General features: G+C 39.8%; 2 protein-coding genes across 2 annotated transcripts in view; one reads left to right on the forward strand and one right to left on the reverse strand.

Annotated features, from left to right (window-relative positions):
• The window catches only part of C8B (complement C8 beta chain), a 34,374-nt gene extending 26,931 nt beyond the window's left edge, over window positions 1-7,443 (forward strand). Inside the window, exons 10-12 of the mRNA XM_039319986.1 lie at window positions 1,419-1,572; window positions 5,089-5,157; window positions 6,494-7,443. Of these exons, the coding sequence (XP_039175920.1) occupies window positions 1,419-1,572; window positions 5,089-5,157; window positions 6,494-6,639 (369 nt within the window). The 3' untranslated portion in view covers window positions 6,640-7,443. The remainder of the gene's footprint in view (window positions 1-1,418; window positions 1,573-5,088; window positions 5,158-6,493) is intronic.
• A 13,824-nt stretch (window positions 7,444-21,267) lies between these two features.
• C8A (complement C8 alpha chain) overlaps window positions 21,268-24,779 on the reverse strand; it is a 35,695-nt gene continuing 32,183 nt past the window's right edge. Inside the window, exon 11 of the mRNA XM_039319987.1 lies at window positions 21,268-22,358. Within this exon, the coding sequence (XP_039175921.1) occupies window positions 22,207-22,358 (152 nt within the window). The 3' untranslated portion in view covers window positions 21,268-22,206. The remainder of the gene's footprint in view (window positions 22,359-24,779) is intronic.

Genomic DNA, 24,779 nt, shown 5'->3' on the forward strand with positions numbered 1-24,779 from the left:
TCTGTATCAGTGCATTGTCAGGCACGATCTCAGTAGCTGCTGTTATCTTTCACACAACTTTTCACCTTTTACTCCAATCTGTGGCTTTACCAGCAAAGTATGTCTGCCAAGGATACTGTAGAAAATGTCTATGGAGATTCTCAGTCATCCAGGTCATGGTTGTCCCAAAGGTGCTTTTTCACAAGGCAACTGGCCTTTCTTTTTTCTCTTTGAAGACATTTCACTTCTCATCCGAGAAGATTCAGCTTCAGCTTTACCTTCAGCTTCAGAGTTGAAGAAGTTTCTTGGATGAGAAGTGAGAAAAAAGAAAGGCCAGTTGCCTCATGAAAGCACTTTTGGGATGCTGTAGAACAGGGGTCCCCAATCTATGGTCCACGACCAGGTACCGGGCCACAGCCTGTTGGCCACCGGGCCCCAGGAATAGCTGGTGAGCCCCACCCACTTGCAGTAACACCATCATGCAGGCACTAGCAGCTCCATTTGCACATGTGTGGGAATGCTAGCACCGCCACCAATGTCATGAGGGTGCCAGTGGACCATTTTTGCATGCACACGTGCACCAGTGCATGTGCCATGGGCACGCATGGCCCATTTGCATATGTGCATGCACACTATGCCTGTTTACGCATGTGTGACCACTTTTCCCTGCTGCTCCCTTTCCTTCCAGACCGCCAAGCCAGAAATTTTGGGGAACTCTGCTGTAGAAACAACTGTCACTCCTTGCAGAATAAAGGGAGGTGATCAAGCCACCTTAAGAGCAGAATACTTTATTTATTTATTCATTCATTCATTCATTCATTCAATTTATACTGTCACCCATCTCACATTCATGACTATTTATATGAATATAACTCTACGTTTCCCTCTTGCCATCTATTTTAAATTAGTGGTAGGAGATGGTAAATTGTGTTTGCATGGCTTCACAGGGATGGGTAACTGCTACACTCCAAAAGAGATCACCCTGGTGAATTTACTGCTTCAGCCCCTTTAGATATTTGAGTTCTGATGATGTCTGGCACTTTCTGGCACTTATGCTCCCATGAAAGTTTTAACGTAGACCATTAGTGAAATGAATCACGTCATCATGTCAGTTCTAATGCCCTGTCGTGGGATCAAATCTCAATCCATCCACAAAGGATAAAGTTGTCTTCATCTCCATTGCCTAGAGGGATGTCTCGTATTTCTTGGTCGGATTGGGAAAAGCCTGGATCTGAAACCTATAGAAACCTCCACCTCTTATCATAAGCTATTTATTTATTATTACATTTGTTTGCTCCACATCTCACCACCAGGTAATTCTGGGTTGCTTACAATAAACTATAGTGAGCGCTGTGGTCCATATCTTCTGAATGGGCATATTTAGAGATATGTGTTCATACACAGAAGAGATGAACAGGCCCTCTCTCTGCTCTTGATAGGTGGAGCCTCTTTACAATTTAATTTCTGCAAATACTTTTGCCAACGCTGCTACGCTGAAACAAAACATGAAGCTTGCCCTTGAGGAGTTCCGTCAGGAAACAAGTGACTGCAGATGCGCTCGGTGCCAGGGCAATGGAGCCCCATTTTTAAAAGGTAAGTTTGTGTCCTCTGATGATTTGTCTAATATCTGCGATGAAAATGCAGTTTGCTTCAACTTTCTCCTTGTTCCCATCCTCTATAAGAAAGTAAGATATTTCTCTAAATGTCACAATTGTTTCACTGGCAGCATAGCAAGATAAGAAACTTTACCACTTTGGCAAGTATAATGGAATCTTAATCATTTACATTTAAGAATGTCTCTTCCAACCCAATTAGGCATTAAACACAGCATTGCAATCTGCTTAAAATCTCTTTCGGAAATAACTTTGCTACATTTACTAGAGCACTAGCTCTCTGGCCATTAATTAGTGTTCCTCTCATCTCTTGGAAGAGGAAATGCCATCTGCAACTGCTAAAAATGGTTATCGTGATCATTACTAGAGATTGTGCACTGGATGTTTCCCCCTGTTTCCAGGGGGAGACTTTTCAAAATCACTTTTGAATTGCAGCTAGGAAAGACAAAGCCGGATTAAGGGCAGACAGATGTTTTGTAAATATGTGTAGCATGGCATTATATAGCTGGATTTGTGTTACTGTATATATGTATGTATGCATTTATTTGTTTGTTTGTTTTTGTTATATGCTGCCCATCTCACTATCAGACAACTCTGGGTGGCTTATAATGTCAAAATGGCAGTGCACAATTAGAAAATTAAAGCATTAAAAACATTACACATTAAAACATTCAAAATTAATATCAGAAGGAGAATGCAGATACAAAAGGCCAATGTGTAAACAGAGTGGAGGTGAGATCTTCTCTTATTTTACTAACCTCTCTCAGAATGGGATGCCCCTGTCGGAGCCCCAGGTCAATTGGCAGAGTTAGGTTTTCAGGCCCTTTCAGAAGGCCAAAAGGATGGAAACAAATCTCACCTCAAGGGGCAAGATGTACCAGAGAGTGGGCACCATAGCAGAAAAGGCTCTTTTCCTGGACCCCGCCAGCCACAATTCCTTGGCCAGTGGAATCTGCAACATGCCCCCTCTGCTGTCGCAAGATGGACAGGCCAATCCCATTGGAGTAGGCTCAGTGGCTCAGTGGTTTAGTGATACTGGAGAGGGTCTCTGCTCCAGTGTTTCGAGCCCTAGCAATGCATGATAGAGTGAGCTCCTGTTATTTACCGCCCACCTATGGTTCTCGATTGTGACACCATTTGTGAGGTGGCTCTGGTGGAGGGCAGGGGACTTGGATGATGCTGCAGGAAGAGATGGTCATCTTTCTTCCTGATGCAAAGCTAGCTCTCCCTCCTTGGCACACTTTGCAAAGTTTCGTGAGCAGATGCCACAACAGAGCTAGTAAAATTGGCACCAAAATACCACTATGCATTAGCATTGCATTCTCCTGGCTAATGTAACAGTGCCATGCACAAATAATAATCCTATTGGTGTGAGGCAATTCCTCTGGTAGCCTGGACCCATGCCATAAAGGGCTTTAAATATAATACCAACAATACCTTGAACTGGACCTGGAAGCAGACTGGCAACCAGTGCAATTCATTCAACTGTGGTGTTACATGGGCCACCCTAGAGGTACTAAACTATTTGCCTTCTACATTTTGTGGAAATTTAGCTTCTGAATGTTCTTCAAAGGTAACTGGGGGAATGTGGAGGAGGCAAATTTTGCTAACCACAGAGAAGGAAGTCTGGTATCTAATTTTAATCAGTCCCTTCCACCCATAGGGAGAAATTTTTCCAATTGTGGAAATACTGTGCCTTGTGGAACACTGACAGACCACTGGATATCTTAAGCCAATTCTTAGAACAAAGAAATGGAGACATAGCATGCTAGCTTTAGCCAGCTTGGCTTTTTTGTCCCTCTAGGCTGAGCAGCCTTTAGTCTCACTACAGTCACTTCCCTACTTACTTATCTACCTACTGGAGTGACTAAGACCTTTTTTTCTGAATTACTTTTGCAAAAATTGCTCAACTGGCTAAATTAAATGATGTTCCCCATATGCTTGCTTCCATGCACAACCTTTAACCATGGAAATACAACTGTTCAAAACTGGATGCTAAATCATTATGTGGGCCACTGCTCCCTTTCAATGGTCTTACTGCTTCTTATTTCTGTTGTGTTATTCAGCAAAGGAGCTAGTATTAATAATCCACAGCTCTTCCTTAGCAAGCTAGAGATGTGGAAAAGCTTCCAGCCATCCCTAGGTATCCTACATTATTTTCTTTGTTTCCTCCTATGTGCATTTTTTCTATGTGGATCTATGTGTATTGTATTCTTTTCTATATGTATCTTTGACAAGCCAAGTCCTCTTTTTTTATCTTTGTAGCCCTATAAATAGGGTGGGCAATTTTCCTATGAGCAGGGCACCCCACTTAATATTCTATTATTATTTTAGGTGCTTGCCTCTGAGAATATTGGATTAATAGGGTTAACATTATTGGTTTTTGTAGAGCACGAAAAGCTTTAGCGATGGTGTAATGTTAGTGAAAACTGATGTGTGTACACTCTTGGGGAATTGAAGGAGATTCAAATCACATTTTGTGGTACATGTATGTGTAGATTGACTGTCTTAGTTCTAAATGATTGGTGACATACTATATATGAACTGATATTTATTACATAATTGGAGCTGATGTATTTTCCATCTGTGCTGTTGGATTTCATGCCAGTCATATTAATGAAATTATATCTGTCCTAAATATTATTGTTATGTTTTATCTAACATTAATTATTCTTAAACGTGCAGTTGAGAAGTTGAAGAAGTTGAAGGTTTTACAAATCAAACCAATATCATTCTGTTAGATCTATGTTGTTTTCCCCAGAAGGTTTGATAACCTCAACCGTTCAACTTTTTTTCATAACTCTGAGGAAACAACAATGTAAAAACTATGTTTAAAAAAAAATCTTCTTAAGTAGGTCACCCAACGTCATTTGAAGTACACAAAGTTCGGCTGCCTTTCCACTTTCCACAAAACTTTGAAAAACATTTAACAGAGCAGATGGAGAAATCATATAAAATGATGTGTTAACCTTCAATTAATTCAAATGTAATTATATTTAAATTGAAATCAAATTTAGAGAGTTTTTTTTTTCCTGGCTCTATCCACTTCTTGAAATAAGCTCTCCCCTCTACCCCAACAGGACATTCAAAACCCAAGTGCAGTCCTTAACGCCCCAAATACTTGCTCACCCTGTGTGTGGTTTCTGGATCATTGGATATATATGGCTCTGTAATAGATAAACATGGTGTGCAATTTTGTACTGAGTTGCAGATAGGAGCGATGCATTCCCCTGGTTCCTTTGCTCAAGTGTGATGAGACGCATAAGAAGACAAATTCCTTGTGTGTCTAATCACACTTGACCAAATAAAATATTCAGTTCAATTCAATTCAATACCATGTCATCTGTCGTCTTTCTGATAACAATATCTTTAGGCAGGACTGAAATGGTTTCCCTTGTCATCTGCTCAATTAATTCTTTCAATTACCTCACAGTGGTCTTTGCAAGCGTCTGAAAATTGCCTTGGAAATAGTTCTGTTTCTATTTTTTCCTTTTAGGGACTCGCTGCGAATGCATTTGTCCCCTAGGACATGAGGGTACCGCCTGTGAAAGAACACAAAGAACAAGTAAGAGAAAACAGAGTGACCCCCCACCCTCCACCCTTATTTATTTTTTTACAAAGCAACGTAGCCGTTTACTGTAGTGTTGCAATGCTAGCCCAGCCTACTTGTGTTGCACCTGTAGCTTTTGGTGTTGCAAATATAGTTTTGTTATAACCATATAATCCCCAGATCGATACCAAATGGGTTCTAATGTGAAAAAAACATTAACACATGAGCATCAGGGCAAAGTATTAAAGTGTTAAAATGCTTGCCAGAGCAAATCCTCATTCTGGAAACATATATGGGCTAAAAGGTTGGAATCTGTATCTGTGTCCTTTCCTTTTCATGCTTTGGCCTGTACTATGTAAACTATTTCAAATGCTGCTTTTCCAAGTGGGTTGGTATGTGCAAAGCATGCCTTCTCCGAACTTTGGGAGAAAGTGACTTAGACATTTTCCTCTCTGGTAGAGAGAGAATAGACGAATATTCTGCAGGGAATAGATGAATATTCTCTACAACTTCTAACATTTTCCTCTATTCTCCGCACATACATGTATGTGCACAACCAATGGGCAAATGGCTCCCACAGAATGTTTGGCCTTCCTGTTTGTCCAACCATTGAAAATATGAAGCCATGAGACTTCCTGTGATGGTCTACTCCAGGTAGTCCTCGACTTACGATCACAATTGAGCCCAAAATTTATTTTGCTAAGTGAGAAATTTATTGAGTTTTGATGACTTTCCTTGCCATATTTGTTAAGTGAATCACAGCAGTTGTTGTTAGTAACACAGTTGTTAAGTGTTCCACACTAAATTATTTCAGTCAAGACACATGGATAGACACCATATATTCCGGCGTATAAGGCGACTCAGCATATAAGACAACCCCCGTCTTCGGCGCCGAGTCGCGTGCCTAGAAAGTTGTCTTATATGCCAGAAACTACCGTTATTTCCAGCATATAAGATGACTTGGCGTATAAGACGGCCCCCGACTTCGGCGCCAATTTTAACGCTTGCAAAATTCGTCTTATACGCCAGAAAGTACGGTACAGTATTTTTCAATGATTTTTTCCCTCTCATTTTAGGAATTCTGCTGTAGTTTATATCAAAAAATATAAAATATGATTATGGTTTCATTTATTAATGATATGTCAAACTCACGACATCACATGATATCGTGTGACGTGCCAGCAATGGGGTAGGCGCGGTTTCCTGGTGACATGTCTGGCCCATGGGCTGGCAGTTTGACACCCCTGATCTACATAAATCAAACCAGAATTGTGAAAATTAGGACTGACATTGCTTTATCGTTTGACCTCATAACATCACCATAATTTTATTTCTCCTTTTCTCTCCCCAGATGTTCCAATAGATGGAAACTGGAGCTGCTGGTCCAGCTGGAGCCCAAGTAGTGGAAGACAAAAATCTAGAAGCCGGGAATGTAACAACCCTGCTCCCCAAAATGGTGGCAATCCTTGTCCAGGGCCAAGTCATGAAACTACTTAATGTTGTATTGAAAAACTATTTGTAAAGAAAAAAAATGCAGGTTACTGAGTTTTGTTCATAAATCCCAATTTAAGCAAACATTTGGATGATGGGTTAAATGTTAAATCCAGTCCAGTTTAGAAATGATTTTTCAGATGCGGAAATGTATGAATGAAATACAATAAATTTTGGAGCCTACAGATGAGGTACCACCTGTTAACTTTTGGATTAAAAATGCAGATCATATAGCCGAAATTTTAAACCTGTTTGATGAATGTTTATTATGCCAGTCATGAGAGAGCTTAAGGGTGCAGAAGCACCTTGCAATATTAAAGGTCATCATCTGCCTTTGCAGCATTAAGAAATATTGACCTTTTTCAGATAGTTAAGCAAAGCAACTTCTAGCAAGAGCGTATTACTTATTTTTCTATCAATGTAACAATACAGCTTTTCTAATAGTCACTTGAGGGTATTTTTAGCTGGATACCTAGGATAAATGAAAGCTTAAATCTCAATCAAAGCAGCCTCATCAAATGTGAAACTTGAAAGCAATGTGACAATATATCCAGTTTCCCATTTATTGCCTCAAATGTAGCTGATTTAGCCAATTAGGTTTTTAAAAAAAAGAAAAGAAAAGAAAATATAGATTGTGAACTTCTTTCAAATACCTCTGTGACCCTCTAGTTTCTTAGCTGTCCAATAATGATACCGTATGTTTATTCATCGCATGAATTCTCCCAGCAAATTACTTTTTATAAGTATAGATATTCACAAGCATTTTGGAACTTCATATAAACACAAAATAAAATTAATTAAATTCATAAAGGTCATAGGAAAATACTTTGAATTTCTGCACAATAAAATAGATTGATCGTTGCCTTGCATGTTCAGGAACCTTGCATCTGGCAGGACTATTGTCAAAGGAAAGTAGAGATCCTGATAAATACTTTGAAGGGTGCAGTTATCAAGATTTACAGCTTCTCTTCTGCCCAGATGGAAGAGAGGGATCACAACAGTTCTCCCCTCTTGCTCCCCTGTTGCATGGCACTTATAGAAGACAGCAGATTGAGTCTGAAACAACGAAACAACAATACCTGGATCAACAGGCAGAAGAGATCATAGATGGCAGGAGGGCACGGCCATGGAGTAAGGGTTAATCCAAATCTACTCCATTATCTGGAAGGTTTGAGCGAGTGCTTTTACGTAAAGACTTTCATACACCATTTCAAGAGTATCCACTTATTTTGGCCAGTTTTCATTAAGAATAAACTAATCCAGGCAGGGGAGGGGGAGGGGGCTAATTCAGAATTCAGGATTCAACTCCACAAGAGGACTTCATGTTTACCTTGGGCCCTGAGGCCTAAATCATCATGTTGCATTTTTAGAGTCTGATGAGGTTTTAACTTATAGAACTATCTCTCTGGTGCTAATAAGAACCATTTTAGGGCTGCTTTCTCTTGGTTAATGGGTTGGAAATGAGGTTCTGTATTTTCAGATGATGTCTTTCCAGATGCTATTTCTAAATACTGTATTTGGGATCAATTCAATCACCAACATGTTTTAGGTATCCCCATGCTAGCGTTTGAAATACATGGAGAAATATCTAAATATATTTTGAGAGAGAGATACGAATGGGGAGTTTAGAGTTTGCATTGCACTGCATACGTATAATCTCACCACATCCTTTGCATAGGAAATCTTTCCTGTCTATCTCAGTGCATCTAATCTTTTGGTGGATCTGTATGGCCAATGCTATGATTCCTTATCATCCAAACTGCCTTCTTTTTGGAGGAATTGACTTCTGCTGCTAGCCCCATCAAAATAAGTGAGATCAAAATATGCAGTTAAATGCTTAGAAGGCATGTAGTTACCTAGGTGGAATGTATGCTGATTCCCTGACTTTTTTAGACTATAATGGCTTAAATGCATGCAACACAATTGCACCAGCTTCCATCATATTTATTGCCATCCTTCTGCAAAATCCTCATTTGAGAGCTTAATGAACTGCATGTTTTAACCATTCTTAACATTCATTTGGGTCACTGATTTCAAAACAGCACAAGGCTCCATCTGTCATCATCCTTTGCACTGTATTTTATTTCGGCGTGTCAGTTTGTAATTTTCTTTTAAAATGGAATTGCTCATTTCATCTGTTTCATAGGTTTCGGTGAGAATATACGTTCATTATGTAGCACAAATCGGATCCATCACATGTGTGAGAGAGAATAGCAAAGGTTAGAATAACCTTAGGTATTGCAATAAGGTATGAGATTCTGTGTTGGGATACTACTCTGATCATTATTTGTTATTTTATGGCAATTTTCCTTCCTTCCTCCTTATAAACAATAAAATATGCTATTATTTTCTTCCCTCCCTCCCTCCCTCCCTCCCTCCCTTTCTTCCTCTTTCTCTCTCACTTTCTCTCTCTTATGCACACATGGACATTCTGTCCCTTTAATGGTATGTGGGAATACATTGGATAAGAGGCAGCTTAGCTTGCAAAAAGAATGAATGTAGCTAACATCTTGGATAAGACTCTATTTGTCGGGCTATAAATGTGACGCTGGAGAAATGTACTTCCAGACTTACAAGATTGTTGTCAGCCTTGCGAGGTAGTTCAGATAGGAAGCACACCCAGATGGACCAATTGTCATGGCTGACAATTGTAATTACTTTATTGTAAGGTTACATTAACAGAAACTGAAGGTATATTACCCCCTCCCCCCATCACCTTTACAGCCCAAGAAACAAAGGATCCCTTCTGAGAAAGCCCCAGCTCCATTCCTTCTGTGGGCTAAGCTGTCTCTAATTGGACGGTTTTCCAAAGTCTATGGCTCCAATCCCTGTTTCCCAAGGCCATTCCCATATACTATTACAGTCCCATATACTACCTGTTCTCAAGTGCTTACCTAGAGCATTTTCCTCTGTGTGATTTCCAGAGGACTATGAAAAGGATTAACTGCTTTTCTGTGTTGACTGTTCCTGGTTATACCCCTTAGAGTGCAGGGGGGGGGGGAATCATAGTGTATATTCTTGCTTTGACATCATCAGCTTTTGACAACAGACAGAAACTGTTACCTATATTCAAAACATGTTCGGTGAGAACCAGAATGAGGGATTTTTGGATTTCATTTCCCAGCTGTTTGAATTTTGAGAATGCATTTTGTTCATAAATGCTGACCTGTTAGTCTTTACAGAAATGTAGCTTAGAATACCATTGCTTTCATACAGTGTTTTTCACACTTGGCAACTTTAAAATGTGTGGACTTCAACACCCTGAATTCCTGAGCCAGCATGCTATATGGAGAATTCTGGGAGTTGAAGTCCACACATTTTAAAAGTTATCAAGTACTACATTAATGACTGTTTTTTATTGGTATTATAAAATACATTTATTGTTTTAATGTTTTTTGTTGTTTTGAATCTTATTTTGCATGTGTTAGCCACAATGAACAAACTTTGATCAAAAGGCAGGATAGAAAGTTAATGGCTAACCCATTAATATAAATGAATCAAGTTATAAAATAAAAAGGTAGACACATCCTCCTGATGATGGCATGGAGACACACAATGACTTGTCACTGCTTTTACTGTTTGGTTTTTCTTTTAAGTTCGGGGTCTGGTCTATAACTTCCCATTTGATTATTAACCAGATCTGACCTTGCTTCATTTCTGAACCTAACAAGGTTAGGAAGATGTTGAAACTTACTTTATGAAATACAGGTGTTCAAAGAAACTTTTTTTTTTACCAGTAATCACACATACCTTCATATCTGAAGCAAAATGTCAATATACTTCCTTTCTTTTCAAGATGCATTAAGATATCTAAGTGCTGCTCCTATAGAATCTGCTTCCAAACTGCCGTTTCCTATGGATTTATTTTAGCAAATAAATTCTCTGCTTTCTCATTAGCTTTCCTCCATTTCAGAGATGCTCATCACTTTTCAAGCAGAAACTCAAAACTGCCCAGCTGGACAAGAGTGAAGTCTCTTATGTAAATTCCCCCATCTTTTCTAGCATAAATATGAAGCAGGACTGCTAGGAACTCAGGGGTTCATTAAGTACCTATCAGTTGCATCCAATGTCTGAAACACACACCACATCATAATGCTGAATGCCTCGCTGAGCTAAAATAAATCAGGATTTTTGACAGCAGGGACGCCCTGGGGAGCTGGGTGGGAGGGCAGAAATACAGCAAAGAAACTTTTGAAGGATCAGTAAAGCCTTTATCCCATTAGACGTATATTGTGAGTGAGTGTGGGGGGGGGGAGAGGGGGAAACAGCTCAAAGGACAAGGATAACCAAAATGTTTTGCAGGGTCCTCTTTAACATACAACAGTCTTTCTAGAGTCACAATATTCTGCAGATTAATTTGTCAGACAAAATCAATTTTGAATTGTCCACAAATATGCCCTTGGTTTATCCCACTTTAGTCTGGCAAACAGCAATCAAAATAGCAGATATTCTGTCAAATGTATGCTTGTTTGTTTCTCCTAGTGAGCACATCAGCACATATTTATTTGGTATCAGTAGAGTAGTCCTTGATTTAGGAGCACAACTGAGCCCCAAATTTTCCTTGCTAAACAAGGCAGTTGTTAAGTGAATCATGTCCCATTTTATGATCATTTTTGCCATGGTTGGTAAACAAATCACTACAGTTGCTAAGTGAATCATGAAGCCATTAGGTGAATCCAGCTTCCCCCATTAACTTTGCTTGTCAGAAACTCCCTGGAAAGGTTGCAAATGACAATCCCAGAACCCAGAGATGTGCAGCCATCAAAAATACATGTCAATTGCCAAGCATACAATCTTTGATCATGTGACTGCAGGGTTGCTGCAATTATCATAAGCGGGGCTTTTTTTTTTTTTTTGTCATAGAATGCCCAGAACGGAGTTCTGGCACCTTTTTTGGATGGAACCTTGTAGGGTAGGCAAGGCAGGTTGTAGGACATGTGTGAGTTCCGGCACCTTTTGTTTTTACAAAAAAAGCACTGATCATAAGTGTTAGAACAAATCATTTTTCAGTACTGTTGTAACTTTGAACAGTCATTAAACGAATGGTTGTAAACCAAGGACTATCTGCTTGTAACTTTTCCGCAGGTGCCTGGTCAAAAATGAGCAATCTTGAAACTAACGGGTATTTTTTTCCCTTTCTTCTTCTTTTCTGTTGAGTAAGCTTTTAAAGCCCCAGACAACATTTTTTTCCCCTTTGTCTTTCTTTCATTTTCTCTGGAATGCTGGGAGGAAGAAACAAAAAAGATGAGCTGTTGGAGTATAAATTTCAGAAGCTCATGGCTCCCCCACACACACACACACACACATCTCCATCCCTACCTCCGTTTTCAACATTTAACATTTGCAGACGTGATGACAATCCTGCTTTTTCTGCAAGAGTCAGGGGAATAAAAACGGTGATTGTTAATAGCTGGAAATATAATTTATAGAAATAATTGCTTACGGCTATATGATCTGGGTTTCAAAACTGGATATGATCAGGGCTTGGCAGCCATGAGACACAGAAGATCTTGACTGTTTGCTGTCTCACACAATTTTGGTTACACATAGTTTGGCAGCCTAGGCCAGATAGAACTTGGATTTACTGAAGTCCATTTATTTTAATGTTGTCAAGTTTGAGAAACATTGCACAGGTAGTCCTTGATTTACAACCACTGTTCAAAATTACAACAGTGCTAAAAATATGCCTTATGACTATTTTTCACACTTATGACCATTGCAGCATCCCCATGGTCACGTGGTCCCAATTTGGACACTTAGCAGCGGGGGCATAGTATGACGGTTGCAATGTCCCAGGGTCATGTGATCACCTTTCGTGAACTTTTGACAGGCAAAGTCAATGGGAAAGCCAGATTCACTTAACAACCATATTACTAATTTAACAACTGCGATGATTCACTTAATAATGTGGCAAAAAAGGTTGTAAAATGGAGAAAAACTCACTTAAAATTGTCTTGCTCAGCAACAGAAATTTTGGGCTCATTATAAGTCAAAGACTACCTATACTAAGCTCACTCTACATTACCCTACCACAGGTCTGAACAGGACTGGGCAACCTGAAATATCTTTGAAGCTGATGGAGGCCTTCATGTCAATGTTGTCAAGAAACACAGCCAAGTACTATGATGGCAAATCTTTTGGGCTCGGCATGCCAAAAATTTGGAAAATGCCTAATTTGACTCTGCTGGCATGTCACACACACACACACACACACACACACACACACACACACACAAGAAAACAATTCTATATCTACCCCTCATCTACATCCCCCTGCATAAAAGCATTCAGTGGCTACAGCTGAGGCTGGGCCTCTGGCCTTGACATCACCCCTACTGCCCTCACTCAAGGCCACCTTATCCATTCCCCAAGGTATGTGGATGCTTTTCCACAGCTTTTGCAACCTGCATGCAAAAGTATACTCCGTATTTATGTGATTTTTGAGGGTCCAAAAGCCACACAACAGCACACCCCATTCTCGTTTAGCCACTGCAGCCTCCCAAAATCATGTGAGAATGGGATCTCTCTCTCTCTCTCTCTCTCTCTCTCTCTCTCTCTCTCTCTCTGTGTGTGTGTGTGTGTGTGTGTGTGTGTGCTTTTGAGAATAGTTGCTGTCAGGTATTGGTGAAAACTGGCATGTCACTCAGAATGTCATGGTATGTCACCTTTGACACATGTGTCATAGGTTCACCATCACTGGCCTGGTCTGTGGGGCAGCTGGAATTGAAAACAGAATGACCGTTTTGCCATTCACCTAAGCATTCTGGCACTCCTGCTAGGAGCATATATAAGAAGAGATCCAGTGCCCACAAATATTTCTAGTGCACAGTGCAGCCTCCTGGGGATCGGTACCAATTTTTTTCAGTGAAATGTGACTAATTGATTTATTTACTTGCACGCTGTTGCCTGACTCGAAGGAGAAAACCAAGCCAGCAAAGTATCCAGGGTGGAAAAAAGCGAGAAGGATTTTCTTTTTTCGTGTCAACCATTTTGCAGAATCCCTTTTGTGCTGTTATCATGCGTCTGCACCTTGAAATTTGAAGATTTTCTGGGCTGGTTTCCATTATCCAGATCTCCTGCTTTTGCTAATCAAGCTATTTTTTCCTATCCCTACACGCATCTACATCTGATACTTTTCCAGCATTGCATTTTAACCAAGGCACCATTAAATGAATCCATTAAATGAATCCAGAAGGTAGTAAGGTCCTGCAAGTCATATTCATTGCAGAGAAAGCAAGAGAGTATGGTAGATATGCATCTGTTTGTGTATATGTGTGCACACTTGTATATACACATATGCATGTATGTATATAATACTGTAGGGTGTACAGTGTGTAGAGTACTATATAGTACATAGTGTTTATAGTACCATATAGTACTGTGTAGCATAAAATGTGCAGACTATATAGTACAGAGAGTGTGTACATACACATGCACATACAGTAAGCATCTTTTCATGGGGGATAAAGTTCCTTTATTACAAAGAGACAGTCTGGTAGTGTGTACTGTCTCTCTCCCCCCACCCCCACCCTCTGTTTGTGCACTTGTAAATCCCCATTATGAGCTTTTAATTTAGGCCAGCAAATGACTAGAGCTTTATCTTACTGAGTATGGCTTACACGCTGAGCCCTTCAGCGCTGCTTATATTAGTTTCTTTGACTAGCACAGTAACTGTGTAATTGTTCATAATCTTTTACAGGCCTGGCAGGCAGGATTCTCCCTCCTCCTCCAGCTTTTTTCCCCCCTTTTTTTCTTTTGCACTTGCACAAACTCCCATTTTTCATTGTTGAGGATGAAGTGGGGGAGCCGGGGGGGGGGGGCTCGTGGTGGTTTCTCTGTCACATTTGAAGAGCACCTCAAAAGCTGTATTTTGCTGCCACGTGCTACACAACCAAAGTAGACAGATTGGCTGAATGTTTCCTTGCCTTTATATGGGTGTCAGGCATTGCCCTCTTTTCAGGAAAATAAAAAAGCTAAATTCCACTGAATGAATTTAACATCCTTGCCGGGCTGGTTTCTGGTTGTCTGGCTTTGCAGGCTGCGGCAATATCATTACCATATCTCTCCTTGTTTTTTTTTTCCCAATCCTTGCTAATTAGTTCCTTTTTAAAAATTCTTGTCAAGTTTTACTGTGCTTAGAGAAATGGCTGAGAAATTATCTATGGGCGAAGAGATTTGCCATTTCTGTTAAAACTCTAATTTTGCATTTTGCACTCTGACCATATTTTTGAAACTTATGTTCTCTTAGAATATACAAAATACATCATGAAATTAAACTCAGTTCACGAATTGGTTATTTTTTCATGCTTGTCCACAAATTCCAAAAGTGCAAATACAGCAAGAGCTCTGGGTTAAAACTCAGGGCCCTGAACTTGATAGACAACTCAGAGGAACAATCTCCTACCCACTCCCCAGCCCTAGATATAGCAGTGGCCCACTAGTTTGTAATTTTTGGAAGTTGCTATAAATATATATTTTTTAATGGGGCAAAAAAGAAATGTTTAAATGCACTGAAGGTGCATTCATGCAAAATCCTTTAATTCATGAATTAATTCATTTTTATGCTTTATATAATATATATTGCCATCATCAACTAATCATGAGCTGCTCCCAAAATTCCCTCCACGGAATCTAAGCACAAATGAAGCTTATTATAGTCTGAGAATGCATCCACTAAGACATTAATTGTAAGTAGATGTAGCTGAAAACAGTGCAAGTAGTTCTGGTGTAGTAATCACAATTGAGACCCACAACTTAGTCAATAAGCAAAGCATTCACTAAATGAAACCACAGTTATGCTTATTATTTGACTTCAGCTTTCCTTTGCTTTACAGACCTGCAAATGTCATATATGTGAGAGTTGGTTGTAAAAGTTACTTTTTTATCACTATCATAACTGCAAACAGGCATTAAATGAAGACTATCAGTAATATTATTCTTAAATTCATTTTATTTGCATTATTTTACATGAAATACAACATTCAGTTAAATCTGCTTTTATTGTTTGGTACTGGTCCTGCATCCTTCATAGAATCCATCTATAGCACCTCTAGCAGAATATCTAAGTTTGGCCTTCAGCCCCCCAAAGCTGCATGCACTGATATTCAAGGAGCCCACAATTAGATTGGATTGCTACTTTTTCTTTGTAGCCTCTCTAGAGATAGCATTTATATTACCCTTTCTATCTTACTGGATGTTTGTTAGCTAGTTTTATAACTTTACATAGTTTATATTAAACTACCATATACTACTAAAATTAAGCATGTATGTCGCTACTTAATAAACTCTATAGCAAATGTGGCCAAACTCTCAACAGAATAACAGTGTTGGAAGGAACCTGGGAGGTCTTCTAGTCAGTGATGGGATTCAAATACCTGAACAACCAGTTCTCTATATGGATGCAGGCCTGGGCCTCCGAGGCCTAGAATGGACTTCTGGGAGTGACATCCATGCACTTCCTATGGGCCGTTCTAAGCCTGGGAGGCCTCCTCCAGGCTTCCGAGGCCTAGAACAGACTTTCGGAAGTGACATCCATGCACTTCCTATGGGCCGTTCTAGGTCTGGGAGGCGTCCTCCAGGCCTCCGAGGCCTAGAACGGACTTCCAGAATCAACGTGGGTCCAGCCGGTTCTCCGAACTCAACAACATTTAGCTACCGGTTCTCCCAAACTGGTGCGAACCAGTTGAATCCCACCACTGCTTCTAATCCAAACAGGAGACCCTTTACCATTTCAGACAAATGGCTGTGCAATCTCTTCTTAAAAACCTTCAGTGATGGAGTACCCACAACAACTGACAAATTCTTCTCACTGTCAGGAAATTTCTCCTTATTTCTAGATTAATTCCTTTCTTTATCAATTTCCATCCATTGCTTTTTGTCCTGCCTACAGGTGCTTTGAAGAATAGGTTAATAAGGGGCGCCACAAAGAAGAGGGGGGGCTTTTCTTTGTGGCAGCCCTTTAGATATTGGATATTTTAGATATATTAAACACTGCTATCATGTCATGCCTAATCCTTCTCATTAGACTAGACTACCCAATTCCTGCAACCGTTCATGTGATTTAGCCTCCAATCCCCTAATCATCTTTGTTGCTCTTCTCTGCACTCTTTCTAGAGTCTCAGCATCTTTTTTATATTGTAGCAACCAAAACTGGAAGCAATATTCCAAGTGTGGTACACACCTTATTATAATTATTTTTAATATTCCTTGATGATGAAGGATGTGACCATAGATGTAAGAAGATCGTTGAATATCAGGATCAACATTTTCAATCCATATCTAGACTGCTGTGCTTGGAAGGTGAGGCAAGACTCACCTTCCATTTCCTTCTCAGTCTAAAGGTAGTTCCAGAGAAGTCCTTTTCTCTCATTTCTCCTACTTCGTGGATTGTGGATTGTGGTTGAGCTAAAGTTCATAGAAGTAATCCTAAACCTTGGATTAACAGGTTCAACATGTCAGTAAATATTTACCTGGTAAAAGCTACACAGTTTTGAAAATTTAATTAACATTGCCTTTAAAAAAGAAAGTTGTTATTTTAACAATTGCAGCTTGTGTGTAATTTTGCTTGGGTTCCTCTTTTGTGCCCTTACATTTTTATATTCTTCATACAAGCGAAAAAATTACTTTTTCAGCCTTTAGAAAATTATTCACTATATTTATGTAAAAGATTTGTATGGTGGCCCATCTTAGAACACAACTCTGGGTGGCTCACAACAACACTAAAACCAAGAAACAATAACAATAAAAAAGGCAAAAGCAAAACCCAGTGCCTCGACCATCACTGCATCATCCTTAGATGCCTCTCACAAAACCACTCCCAGGCTACCATCTTTGTCTTAGTGGCTGGCCTACTTGGAAGAGGGTTCCACAGGGCAGCGGCTGTTCCAGTAAAGGCATGCTTCCTAAGTCCCAGTATATGGCAATACTTAAGAGACCTACAGTATATACGTACTCTATAACCTGGTTCTGGGCTATGTGAAGCTTTCAAGACAGTCACCAGCACCTTAAATTGCACCCAGAAAGAAACTGGTAACCAATGCAGGTCACCAGAGTAATGGAGTAATATAGGCAAACCAAGACAGTGGCTATAAATGCCATGTTGTTAGGATATACAGACTTGAGAATAAAGAAATGCATTATTACCCATCTCTATGAGATGCATATTGTATCACAATACTGCCCATAATTGTAAATCATGGAATAACCAAGCCTCCTTAGAAATATTTGGCTCAGAATTCTATCAAGAGTAAAATAGCTGTAGAATTTGTTTGGAAGGCTTAAATGTGGACACTTCTTTAAAATCATAATTTTGAAACAATTGCAAAAACTCAGGCTTGAAACAAGACAATTTTGTGAGGTTGTGAGCTGATCCAGGAGTAATGCAAACAAGGTACACTTGTAAACTGCTCTATGATCCTTTCCAAGTATCAAAATGTATAAATGCTTTCCAAAATAAGCCAGAATGCTGTGTTTGCTGCTTTTATTGTTTTAATCCTTTTTGCTGTAAACTGGCCTTGTAAGCCACTTAGAATTGGTTACAACTAAAACAACGTGTAAGCTGAAAAAAAGAAAAGAAATTAAGCAATCAAATAAGCGTCGCTGGAGTTAAGATGTGTTGTTTCGTATTTTTTTGTGAAAGCATACATCCATTTTTAAATTAAATATAGCAAAACATCGACCAATCGTTATCATTTTCAAAGCGTTATGCAGTTTTCTGTCTCCACAGACAGATCAAACATTGTAGTGGTTCAAACTGAAGAAAATTGCTTTCATGAACTACAACAGTTGAAAAAAACATGGGGGGAAGGGTAGTATTTACAGAAAGGTCACATGAGGCATTGTTTTAATCCTCCAGGGTGTAAAGCAGTATTAAATTCTTGTAGTGGAGCTACAAGAAACTTGAAATGTCCATCAAGGCAGTGCTTTGCAGCATGTATCTCCAACCTGCTGCTATTAAAAAGCATTTCATTTGTTCAAGTCAAGGGATCTTCTTCATGTCCTGCTTTTGTTCTCTCCAGCCAGCTTAATCAAATATGGAAGCAGCACTGTTGCCACTAAAGGATTATTTTGCTTTATTGCTCAGGGCGAGATTGAATCATTGTGCTTCAATCATGTTCTCTGGAGGAATGTAATTATCTGAGGCCCAATCTCTGCAGGCAATGTATTTATTTGGTGTCTACACTTGGTCTGCCCAAATAAACCCCACCCAGAAGATGGTGTAATGCCTCGGTAATGAAGCCCTGTCTATGTACTCCATTTACGCTGCAGTGAAGCATCACAATCTGCTTCCCCCCTTGACTTTTTGGAGGGAGAGGCGGGCAAAGAGGTGTGTCTGGAAGTTTCATGCATGGCAAATCCGAGATTGATTTTTGCCCTTCACTTTGTCCTTTAATTCATCCTTGCCACTTAAGCTATTAGCACAGTTCTGTAGCCTTTGCCTGTTAAAGCTGGCTCACTCAGATGCATTTTAGTTCATATTTACTAGGTCTGCCTATGTTCACCTGGGCCCATTTTCACCTCAGTTCATTAGGAACGTGTTATTGTTGGACTCCCCACCACAGTCTTTCAACTTAGCTCAGTCCTGTGCATATTCTTATCCTGAGATTTATGTCCTGCATCCACAAAAGAGGTCTTAAATCACCCAGACTGTTAACATCTCCAGTTCTGGGATCCTTGGAGATAAAATGCTGGTGTACTAATAGATGATTCATAGCTAGTCTTAAACAGAAAATAGCCTCATTTGTGCAGCACTGTTCTCTGCGGGAAGGGCTGTGTGTGTGGCTATGAGTCCTTTATTCATCATCAGGTTGTACAAAGATTATACCAAGCTGGAATTTAGAGACTTTGAGGTTTACATTGGCACAACTAAACAAAATTCATCGAAACAAATGAAATATTATTTAGCTTTCTTGCATCCATTATTATTTTTTCACTATTTGCTCTATGACTTAAAAACATGCTATTTTTTAAAAAAACCTAATATGTAATCAAATGATTACATATTACACGTAGAGAAGAGCAACAAAGATGATTAAGGGACTAGAGGCTAAAACATATGGAGAACGGTTGCTGGAATTGGGTATGTTTAGCCTAATGAAAAGAAGGACTAGGGGTGATATGATAGCAGTATTCCAATATCTAAGGGGCAGCCACAAAGAGGAGGGAATCAAACTATTTTCCAAAGCACTTGAAGGCAGGGCAAGAAACAATGGAAGGAAACTAATCAAAGAGAGAAGCAATCTAGAACTAGGGAGAAATTTCCTGACAGTTAGAACAATTAACCAGTGGAACAGCCTGCCTCCAGAAGTTGTGAATGCTCCAACACTGGAAGTTTTTAAGAAGAGACTGGACAGCCATTTGTCCGAAATGGTATAGGGTTTCCTGCCTGAGCAGAGGGTTAGACTAGAAGACCTCCATGGTCCCTTCCAACTCTGTTACTCTCAATTCTGTAGATAAATGTGCAAACTCATTTTCATAATTGAATCTCTGTTTAATATATGGAGCTCAAACTGGATGCCTACCATGGAATTATCAGAGGTTATCTGTGGAAGACTTTTCTGCCCACCAGCTTTCATTTAAGTATGGATCATGCTCAGTGTGCTACATTGTATCCTATTGTTATTCTATATTGAATTTTGCCTTTGGAGCTTCGTGGAATGATCTATAGCAAAGCTGATATGAAACATGAATGCTAGCTAGTGGGGCTTGAAATTAGAACGACTCCCATAAAAAAAAAGGCATATCCCATTTCAGATCTCTGTCTGAGAAACCTTTGAGACTATTCTAATTCAAACTGGATTCCATTCATCACCATACTTGCCTGTCAATAAATGCTTAGATTAATTTTGTTGAACACTTCAATTGATCAACCGGCCCTCCTCTGCTTATCACCCTCCTAATGAAATCAAAACTTCTCTATTTCTGCATTAGGAGAGGGACCACGTAATGATTGGAACAGCTTAATAGGCAGAGACTCGTCTGCCCTTAACCTGAAATAACTCACTAGAACACCCCTAAACCATATTTCTGACTGCACCATGCGGTTTATTTCTTATGAGAAATTGACAAACCTATCCTCCCAGCAGGAAATGATATTCTAGATCAGTGTTTCCCAAACTTGACAATTTTAAGGCATGAGGACTTCAACTCCCAGAATTCCACAGCCAGCAACGCTGGCTGTGGAATTCTGGGAGTTGAAGTCCACATGCCTTAAAATTGTCAAGTTTGGGAAACACTGTTCTAGATCACAGTGAGGAGGATCGTGTTCAGGTAGATACTTATAGCTAGCTGTCCATCTGTAAAACCGTCTTTTGAAATTATCTATTCCACTGGATAAAGAATTTTGTAGAAATCTAAAGGGAACTATGGATTGTGGAAAAGATTCATTCAGAATTTTTAAATATCTTCATGTAGAGGTATATAACACATTACTACAGCAATAGCTTCTTTTCCAGCCTAGGAGCCATTTTCACAAAGAGCACAAGTTGTTTACCCTACAGAAGTCACCATGAGGATTTCCCTCTCCCCACTTCCCAGAAGTGTAGTTATCCTCATTCTATCTTCCATTACATAATTAAACAGATTAACAGAATATCTTTTGCTATTGGATGTTCCAAGTAAAAGGCAGTCAGTTCACACTGTTTTCCAAAATGCTTTTATTTGATTTAGTTTGTAACAATTTGAATAGATCTACTACGGTTAAAGAAATGCCTAACTTCCCTTAATATTTCATGGCTGGATCTCTGAATTAATAATTGTGCTTTGATTTGACAGCTATAACAGTTGCTTGAATTCTGACCCACAGGTGTGGTTTTTACAATTCCTGAAGTTTGAAAAGTGTTACACCAAAGTATTATTACTATTGCTGTTGTTTAAAAAGCTAAGGCTACCTAAGCAACAGAATGTATAGAGGATTTATATCCAGAGGCAATTTATCACCTTAGTTATACAGAAAGGACTGCTTTGTTTTAGAAACTGGTTTATCTGAATTTAAAAGGCTGTATTGTAAATGATCAGCTCTTGAATTGTAGCTGTAGTAGTGAGCTTCAAAAAAAAAAAAATCATATGATGACGAGAAGAATCCTCATAATTTTGGACCTAATTGTTACATCTTACTTTGGGAACAAATTTTGTCCAGTAAGCAGGAAAAAAAATAACATTTTTGGTTGCCTTGGTAGTAAAATAGACAATTCTGGGAAGGAAGCACATTCTGTTTTGTATCGTACACATGAAGAGGAATTCTCTGAATTGTCCCAACATGTTAGTCAGTAATATTACAGGACCCGCAACATGACCAATTTTTTGCTTTAAATTTTGTGCAGAACAAAAATATCTTCCTTATGACGGACTTCTGCATTCAACACAAATAATTACTATAGATTCAATTCTTGTGTACAAAGTGTACAAAACATTAAATTTCTTTTTCTTTATAGTCTTGCTACTGGGATTTTCCACTGTCCTAAAGGTAAGTAAGTATTTAGGGCCCATTTGTTTTGAGTCTATTTGTATCAGAGCTCCCAACATTTTTCCCTCTGGTTGCACAATCCATTAATCCACTTATAGTGTTACTAGTTATTAACATGCCTCTGTCTGGATATTCCTGCCTGGGCAAGTTGTTCCACCATTTTCCGGAGGTGGATTTGCACATTGTCTTGTGCGGCTTCTAGATCCACTTTGACAAGCTGCCCATGGAGTCCAGCAACTCCAGCTACCTTGGACTGGATATCCTGTAACATAATACAACACAATTAGCAACTTTCAGATAAAGCTAGTTTCAGATTTGTTCGAGATTTAGAATAAAGCAAAGAAATCAAATCCATTCCAGTTTATGGATGAGGCTGGACACTGCTGGCAATTATTACATCAGTAAGAACACTAGTAGCATCATACAGTATAGCATTGCAATACTTGTATATTTCTGGAATTGCTGGAGCTGCTGCTTACTAAGTTCTGAAAAGTTGGATCATCCTTGATCTAAAACAGAGGTCCCCAACCTTTCTAGATTGGCAGCCCAGAGGGAAAGGAAGGGGGAGCCATGGGGCCGCGTATGCGCATAATGTAAACGGGGGCAGCACAAGTGTGCATGTGACACTGGGGTCCGGCTGAGTGCCCGTGCAATGCTGGGACTGGACTTAACATGATGCTGGGGGGGGGCGAGTGCCTGCATGACACTGGGAGGGGACCTAGCACCCATGCAATGCTGGGAGTGTGCCTAGTGCCCACACAACACTAAGGGTGGCCTAGTGCCTGCACAACGCTCAGGTGGGACTAGCTCCTGGGCAATGCTTGAGGCAGGGCTAGCACCCATGCAACACTTAGGGCAGTGCTAATGTGAATGCCAGCCATTCACGCATTCCGGTGGCCAAAAGACCACAGCCCAGTAGTGGGCCATGGCCCACAGGTTGGGGACCCCTGATCTAAAAGAAATATATTCCAGAAAGGAACTAATGCTATTGTATGGCAAGCAAGACCAACATTTTTTTGATATAAGTATGTAGGGAGAGTTCTGTTGAACTAGACAAGGTTTCTCCTAATCCAGTAGCCATCTTCCTTTAGGAATTTATTAGTAGGATATGAAAGTGAAACTAAAGATAGTAACTCCTCTCACCATTGGTCTCTATCAATGGGGAAAAGATCAGAATCGTATTTCTAGAACCTGAAGCATCACACACATATATTCCATCAAGGCCATAAGCCAAGATAGCTTTATCCTGCTAAACAGCAGTGTATTTCTTGTGTCCCTTCTCAGGCAAGGAACAGCCTGTAAAATGAATGGGAGGTGGGAAAATTCAAAGCACACTAACAGTATAACTCTCTTTCTATTTCACTGTATTGAATGTTACAGAGAAGCAGCCAGAAGAGAAATCTGGGACTGTTGCACATTGTGTGGATCATGTGTTGCCTGCCATATATTCATAGTCATAAAAAGGTATAAAATATTTCTTTCTTGTCTTTCAGGTCCTTCAAAACAGATCCTTAAGGTTCTTTGAAGTTTCAACTTTAAACTACAACGGATGAAGACAAAGAGGCTGCTTTAAGAGTTCTTTGCAAGACCTGCCTGTTCATTTTCATATCTGCCTGATTGGAGTGGCAAATTCATTAGGATTGCTTCAGCCTGATCCAAAACAGTGTCAAAAGACAACAGCACAGCAGCATTCTTTTCCTTTGGAACAGTGTTTCTCATCCTCAACAACTTTTAAGATGTGTCAAGCTTCAACTGCCATCATGCTGGCTGGGGGAATTCTGGAAGTTGAAGTCCACACATCAACTTGTTGCTGAGGTTGAGAAACCCTGCCTTAGGCATTAGAAAATACATTGTTATGTAACCAAGCATTTTAATGGGATGGGTACTCTATCTGCTGCATTATTTTCTGTGTATGCTTTACTTATGGGTTATTTATTTGATTCACATACTACCTGTCAGCAACTCTATATTCTAATTTTTCCTCAGACCGAAAAACCTGGGGTATAAGTTGGGCTGAGCCCAGCTCAGAGTCAGAGTAACCCTCAATGTCTGCAACTACACTATAAACCAGGTTTTCCTACTCTTTAATCCAGTACTTAAGCACTATACCAAACTAGCTGTACCTCCTTTTATTTTTGTGCTTTCCCTCTATATATACATAGTGCAGTGATGGCGAACCTTTTAGAGACTGAGTGCCCAAACTGCAACCCAAAACCCACTTATGCATCATCGGGTGCCAGGTGGGTGTGGCCCATTGGGTGGGCGTGGCTGCGGTGGTAACAGCAGACTGGGTGGGACTAAAACATTCAATCAATCAATTCCAACTTTGCAAGATCTTTTTTTTTCCCGTGAGAAGTTGAAAATGATTGATTGAATCTTTTTTTTTTTTTGCACACGGCGACGGAGTCTAAAGTGAAAAGGTTTTATAAAACCCAGCTGAAGGCCTAGGACTGGGGCAACGGCACGCGTGCCCACAGAGAGGGCTCTGACTGCCGCCTCTGGTACCCGTGCCATAGGTTCGCCACCACTGACATAGTGTATGCAATTTAGTTCTCTCCTCTGCAACTCAGCTAAAATAGACTGTAGCTGAACATAAATGCCATACTAAAAGTTCCAAAATAAATGCTGATTTTTGCACAACCACCATAAATGTATGCATTAGATTTGTAGCAGCAAGATATCT

This window comes from Crotalus tigris, unplaced genomic scaffold, assembly GCF_016545835.1.
Source record: "Crotalus tigris isolate CLP2741 ecotype Arizona unplaced genomic scaffold, ASM1654583v1 scf7180000023617.9722795, whole genome shotgun sequence".
In the NCBI taxonomy this organism is placed as follows: domain Eukaryota; kingdom Metazoa; phylum Chordata; class Lepidosauria; order Squamata; family Viperidae; genus Crotalus; species Crotalus tigris.